Raw genomic sequence first — 7,188 nt, 5'->3', positions numbered from 1 at the left:
CCATCTTTCTGTCTCAGTCTCTTTCTCAGCGATCGAGCTCCGTTTCCTGTGTCTCCCGGGTAGGGGAAAAACCTTGCAGTGCTGGCCACGGCAGGTGGCGCCCAACGTGGGGCTCGAAAACGACAGCTCTTCGCCACTACTCATTATATGAACGAGTGAGTAATTGCACGGTGTCGGTGCTAATTAGTAAGAAGTGGAGTAGTAAGGATTATTGTTGAGAGTATAAATCATGGGGCAGACGCACAGCCGTCAATTGTTTGTACATATGTTATTTGTTATGTTGAAACATAGAGGTATTACTGTTTCTAGACCAAAATTGACTAATTTTCTTTCTTTTATTGAAGAAGTTTGTCCTTGGTTTCCTAGGGAAGGGACCGTTAATCTAGAGACATGGAAAAAGGTAGGAGAACAAATTAAAACGCACTATACTTTGCATGGTCCAGATAAAGTGCCTATAGAAACCTTGTCCCTCTGGACTTTAATACGAGATTGCTTAGATTTTGACAATGAAGAGTTAAAACGGTTAGGTCAGTTACTCAAAGAGGAAGATAAAGCAGCGAATGAGCCAGAATATGCTGTTCCAGAGGGGCTAGAAGGTAAGCCACAACCACTTAAATCTCCCCAGTCTCTTGATGTAAATGACGTTCTTTCCTCTGAAGACGCAGATGAGTTAGAGGAAGAAGCCGCCAAGTACCACCATGAGGAGTGGGAGTTTTTAGCTCAAGAGGAAAAACACAAGGCTTCTGACGATGACCTGATGGAATGCGTCAAAAAACTTGCTAAATTGTTATGCAGTTCAAACCATAAGGTTAATCTTTCTGATCTTTCTGCTTCTGCTCCTCCTCTCCCTCCCGCTTATGCTCCTTCTGTTGTTGCCGGAATGGATCCCCCGCCTGGACCAGTGGCTCCTTCATCATCTCAGGACACCATTTCTCCTTTACAGAAAGCTCTGCGACAGGCTCAACGATTGGGTGAGACGGTATCTGATTTTGCTTTAGCTTTTCCTGTGTTTGAACAAAATAACCAACGATTTTATGAGGCCTTGCCTTTTAAACAGTTAAAAGAATTGAAAGTTGCTTGTTCTCAATATGGTCCCACCGCCCCTTTTACTATGGCAATGATTGAAAATCTGGGAACTCAAAATTTGCCTCCTAATGACTGGAAACAAATAGCCAGAGCCTGTCTTTCGGGTGGAGATTATTTATTATGGAAATCAGAATATGTTAAACAGTGCGGCCATATTGCAGATGTAAATCGGCAACAAGGTATTCAAACTTCTTATGAAATGTTGATAGGGGATGGCGCTTATCAAGCTACTAATGCACAATTAAATTTTTTACCAGGTGCTTATGCACAAATATCTAATGCCGCACGACAAGCATGGAAAAAACTTCCTAGTTCTAGTACCCGGACTGAGGATTTGTCTAAAATTAGACAGGGGCCTGATGAGCCCTACCAAGATTTTGTGGCCAGACTGTTGGATGCCATTGGTAAAATTATGTCTGATGAACATGCTGGTATTATTCTTGCCAAACAGCTGGCCTTTGAAAATGCCAATTCAGCATGTCAAGCTGCCCTGCGACGTTATCGCAAGAAGGGGGATTTATCTGATTTTATTCGAATTTGTGCAGATATCGGTCCTTCATATATGCAGGGCATAGCTATGGCTGCCGCCCTGCAGGGAAAAAGCATAAAACAGGTTTTATTTCAACAACAAGCTAGAAACAAAAGAGGTACTCAGAGAGTTAACAACAATTCCGGCTGTTTTGTTTGTGGCCAACCCGGACACCGAGCTGTCGTATGCCCACAAAAATATCAAGCAACTACTGATACCCCCAACCTTTGCCCTCGTTGTAAAAAGGGTAAACATTGGGCTAAAGATTGTCGTTCTAAAACAGATGTACAAGGCAATCCTTTACCCCCACTTTCGGGAAACTGGGTGAGGGGCCAGCCCCAGGCCCCGAAACAATGTTATGGGGCAACAGTGCAAGTCCCAAGCGAACAATCGCCGATTTGCACCGAGCCACGAAAGGGAGTGCCGGACTGGACCTCAGTTCCACCTCCTACACAGTATTAACTCCTGAAATGGGAGTTCAGACTTTAGGCACTGGAGTATTTGGACCCTTGCCCTCAGGCACAGCGGGTCTTGTTCTGGGACGCAGTAGTATGTCTTTAAAAGGATTAGTTGTTTTCCCTGGGGTTATTGATTCAGATTACACAGGAGAGATAAAAATTTTAGCATCAGCTCCTAATAAAATTATAGTTGTCACTGCTGGACAACGTATAGCACAGTTATTGCTCATACCCATTATACAGAGGGGAAAAGCAATCAATAAAGACAGGACTGACAAAGGTTTTGGTTCCTCTGACGCTTACTGGATTCAAAATGTCACGGAACAACGACCTGAACTATGTCTAAAAATTAATGGGAAGAAATTTCGGGGTGTTCTTGACACAGGAGCTGATATTAGTGTTATTTCTGGATACCATTGGCCTTCTTCATGGCCCAAACATATTGCTATTTCAACTCTTCAAGGAATAGGACAGACTACTAACCCTGAGCAAAGCTCAGCCTTGTTAAGTTGGGAAGATGAAGACGGACATTCCGGAGAATTCCGGCCTTATGTTTTGCCCCATCTCCCTGTTAATTTATGGGGAAGAGATGTTCTGAGCAAAATGGGAGTATATTTATATAGTCCGTCCTCAGCAGTAACTTCCCAGTTATTAGATCAAGGTCTTCTGCCGCATCAGGGACTTGGGAAACAAAATCAGGGTGACAGTCAACCCCTTGGTTTATATCCAAAAATGGATCGAAGGGGACTTGGGTGTTTTCCTTAGGGGCCTCTGGTTTTCCTGCGACTCATGCCAATCCTATTGTCTGGAAATCTGAGGATCCAGTCTGGGTCGATCAGTGGCCCCTCTCTCAAGAAAAACTCTTAGCTGCCCAGCAACTGGTGCAGGAACAGTTGCGGCTTAGACATATAGAGCCTTCTACTTCTGCCTGAAATTCCCCTATATTTGTTATTAAGAAAAAGTCTGAAAAGTGGCGACTGTTACAAGATCTTCGTAAAGTTAATGAAACCATGATGCTTATGGGAGCATTGCAACCTAGATTGCCTACTCCTTCTGCTATACCTGCTAATTCTTATATGATTATTATTGATTTAAAAGATTGTTTTTACACTATTCCTTTAGCAATTCAGGATTGCAAGGATTTGCTTTTAGTGTGCCATCCACTAATTTCCAGGAGCCCATGCAGCGGTACCAATGGAAGGTCCTTCCCCAAGGAATGGCAAATAGCCCGACATTGTGTCAGAAATTTGTTGCTACTGCCCTTGCCCCTATAAGAAAAGCGTTCCCGAATTTATATCTGGTACATTATATGGATGATATCTTGTTGGCACATGTGGATAAACAACTATTGGGTGAGGCATTTGCCTCCTTGCAAAAACATTTAACAATTAATGGTTTAATAATAGCAGAAGACAAAGTACAAACTTATTTTCCTTATACTTATTTAGGCTTTACATTATATCCAAAAACTTATTGCACTCAGTTGATTAAATTAAAAATTGACAACCTGCACACTTTAAATGATTTCCAAAAATTACTAGGAGATATAAATTGGATTCGACCCTATTTAAAAATACCTACCTATGTCTTACAACCCTTATTTGATATTTTAAAAGGAAATACGGACCCTACTTCTCGTAGAGAATTGAGTCCTGCTGCCAAAACAGCCTTAGAGACGGTAGAGTCTGCTATTAGAGAACAACAAATTACTTATTGTGATTATACAAAACCATGGGGATTATATATTCTTGCAACTCCTCATTCTCCTACAGGGGTCCTATACCAGACTAAGCCAATGCGCTGGATTTATTTAGCATCCACTCCTGATAAAAATTTGCTACCTTATTATGAGCTTGTTGCTAAAGTAGTGGCTAAAGGCCGGGTTGAGTCTATTCAATATTTTGGAAAAGAACCTCCATTGATTTGTATACCTTATACAACAGAGCAACAAAATTGGTTGTTTCAATTCTCTGATAAATGGGCCCTTGCTTTTGCCAATTTCCCTGGACAAGTTATACATCATTATCCTGCAGATAAATTATTACATTTTGCTATGCATCATCCTTTTATTTTTCCAAAAATAGTTAAAAATCAACCTATCAATAATGCCACTCTTTTGTTCACAGATGGTTCTTCCAATGGCATTGCAGCTTTAATTATTAATGACCAATCTTATTATACTCAAACTGCTTTTTCTTCTGCCCAGGTTGTTGAGTTATTTGCAGTGCATCAAGCTCTACTGACGGTTTCAACTCCCTTTAATTTATTCACTGATAGTCAATACATTGTTCGGGCTTTAAATGTGTTAGAAACTGTTCCTATTATAGGTACTTCATCAGAAGAAGTGTTTACTTTATTTTCCTCCATCCAGGCTACTATACAAGCTCGGCAACATCCTTGTTATTTTGGGCATGTCCGAGCTCATTCTTCATTGCCAGGACCGATATTCCATGGTAATTATGCTGCTGATTCACTAACTAAACAACTTTTCTATCAATCTGCCATAAGTGCTGCTCAAACCTCTCATGCTCTACATCATCAAAATAGTCATTCCTTGCGTTTACAGTTCAAGATTTCTCGAGAAGCGGCCCGACAAATTGTTAAAAATTGCCCTACATGTCCTCAATTTTTTGTCCTACCCCAATATGGCATTAACCCACGTGGCCTTCGCCCTAATCATATTTGGCAAACGGATGTCACCCATGTTTCTCAGTTCGGCCGTCTTAAATATGTTCATGTCTCTATTGACACTTTCTCTCACTTTCTTATGGCCTCCCTTCACACTGGAGAAGCTACTCGGCATTGTATACAACATATGCTTTCTTGTTTCTCTATCTTAGGAATTCCTCAAGTTATTAAGACTGACAACGGCCCTGGCTACGTCAGCCGCTCATTTCAACGTTTTTGTGCTTCTTTCCATATTCAGCACAAAACTGGGATACCCTACAACCCGCAAGGACAAGGCATTGTGGAGCGAGCCCATCAACGTTTAAAACATCAACTTTTAAAACAAAAACGGGGGAATAATGAGCTATATGCCCCTTCACCGCAAAATGCTTTACATCATGCTTTATTTGTTTTAAATTTTTTAACTTTAGATGCACAGGGACTCTCTGCAGCACAGAGATTGTGGGGAAATCATTACTTAAAGAAGAAACCCCTTGTGAAATGGAAGGATCCCCTCACTGGACGATGGTCTGGACCAGATCCGGTACTGATTTGGGGGCGGGGTCATGTTTCTGTTTTCCCACAGGATGCCGAAGCGCCGCGCTGGATCCCGGAAAGGCTGGTACGCGCGACGGAGGAGGTCCCTTGTGTACCAAATGCGACGGATGTCCCTCAATGATGATGTGGAAAATTTGCCTACTTCACAGCAGATCCATGCATTGATGCAACGAGCCTGGAATGAAGCCCATACCCTGCCGCCGGTGACCCTTACAAACATGTTAATCATGCTGCTCATGATATTACAACGAATACAACAAGGGACTGCCTTAACATACTGGGCTTATGTCCCAGATCCACCACTAATTCAACCTCTGGGATGGAATGAGGAAGTGCTTCCTGTGTATGTTAATGATACGTTCCTCCTGGGTGGAACATCCAACACTCATATTCAATCCCAACAAGCTAACATCTCCTTTTTTGGACTCACCGCACAATATCCCATGTGTTTTTCCTACAAGATAAATCAACCTTTCTGCATAACTGTATCTGCTTTTACCTCTTACCCACAGGTGACAATTCCAGGTATCGCGCATGAAGCAGGCCGTATAACACAGCATGCAGGAACTGGACCTTTACATATACCATTCTGTGACCGTGACATCAGCATAAGCATAGGCATTGATGTTCCTTGGACACTCTGCCGAGGAAGAAACGCAACTGTCTACGACATCAATAATGCTGGCACAACATTCTTGTGGGACTGGGCACCAGGGGGAACCCCTGAATTCCCAGAATATAGGGGACAACATCCTCCCATCCTGACGATAAAACCCCATAAGATCTATCAGACAGAACTGTGGAAATTACTGGCTGCCTTTGACTATGGTTATGGATTGTATCGTCAACCAAATATTAGTGGGACTAAATATGGGAATATAGGTATCGCTCATCGGTACCCCCAGGCTTGTGTACCTTTTCCTTTTATGCTATTAATGGGATCTATATATATTAATCAGACTCATAATGTCTACCGCATAAATTGTTCAGATTGCGTTTTAACAAATTGTATAAGAGGAGTCTCCATGGGAAAACAGGTCTTAGTAGTAAAACAACCTGCCTTTATTATGACACCTGTAAAAATTACTGAAACTTGGTATGAGGAATCTGCTTTAGAATTGCTACAACGCATTAATTCAGCACTGAGCCGTCCCAAAAGGGAGATTGGTCTTATAATCCTTGGGATAGTTTCTCTCATTACCCTTATTGCCACAGCTGTAACTGCTTCGGTTGCATTAGCTCAATCAGTACAAGATGCTACTGTTGTAGATTCTCTAGCTTATAATGTTACCAAGGTGATGGGAACTCAAGAGGATATAGATAGAAAAATAGAAGATAGACTTGCTGCTTTATATGATACTGTAAGAATTTTGGGAGAAGAAATTCAAAGCCTTAATTTTAGAATGAAAATTCAATGTCACGCTAATTATAAGTGGATTTGCGTTACCAAAAAGCCTTATAACAACTCTGATTTTCCTTGGGATAAGATTAAGAAACACCTCCAAGGTATTTGGTTCAACTCCAATATTTCCCTTGATTTGTTACAATTGCATCATGAGATTTTGGAAATTGAAAATGCACCTAAAGCCTCTTTGGACATAGCTAAGACCACGGAAGATTTTCTAAGTAATCTATTTTCAAATTTTCCCAGCCTTCATTCTTTATGGCAGAGCATGATTGCGGTTGGAGTTATTTTGACCACTATACTTGTTCTAATGTGTATGGCCCCGTGTTTGATCAGGGGCATAATAAGAGAAGTTCTGAATATGAAAAGTATGATACACCGCAACATGCTGCATCATAGACATCTCATGGAGCTTTTAAAAAATAAAGAAGGGGGAGCTGCGGGGGACTGCCCGTAATGGGTTAAGTCCTGGGAGCTGCTTGGCG

At 41.6% G+C, this 7,188-nt stretch overlaps 2 protein-coding genes across 2 annotated transcripts; both read left to right on the top strand.

Annotated features, from left to right (window-relative positions):
- Positions 1-229: 229 nt before the first annotated feature.
- Positions 230-2,138, top strand: LOC120859526 (endogenous retrovirus group K member 7 Gag polyprotein-like). The gene has a single exon (XM_040235605.1). It carries the CDS (start codon positions 230-232, stop codon positions 2,075-2,077), a length of 1,848 nt encoding a protein of 615 aa, XP_040091539.1. The 3' UTR covers positions 2,078-2,138.
- A 3,179-nt stretch (positions 2,139-5,317) lies between these two features.
- LOC120859524 (endogenous retrovirus group K member 19 Env polyprotein-like) lies at positions 5,318-7,181 on the top strand. Its single transcript, XM_040235604.1, has one exon. The coding sequence runs from the start codon at positions 5,328-5,330 to the stop codon at positions 7,158-7,160; it is 1,833 nt and encodes a 610-aa protein (XP_040091538.1). The 5' UTR covers positions 5,318-5,327; the 3' UTR covers positions 7,161-7,181.
- Positions 7,182-7,188: the final 7 nt, after the last annotated feature.

Source organism: Oryx dammah, unplaced genomic scaffold (genome assembly GCF_014754425.2).
Source record: "Oryx dammah isolate SB20612 unplaced genomic scaffold, SCBI_Odam_1.1 HiC_scaffold_1416, whole genome shotgun sequence".
Taxonomy (NCBI): Eukaryota; Metazoa; Chordata; class Mammalia; order Artiodactyla; family Bovidae; genus Oryx; species Oryx dammah.
Note: the sequence above shows the minus strand (reverse complement) of the source record. Positions and strands in the feature narration are given on the sequence as shown.

What these genes read in the sequence shown, in the direction of transcription:
- LOC120859526 (XM_040235605.1), top strand. Translation starts at nt 230, where the DNA reads ATGGGGCAGACGCACAGCCGTCAATTGTTTGTACATATGTTATTTGTT.
- LOC120859524 (XM_040235604.1), top strand. Translation starts at nt 5,328, where the DNA reads ATGCCGAAGCGCCGCGCTGGATCCCGGAAAGGCTGGTACGCGCGACGG.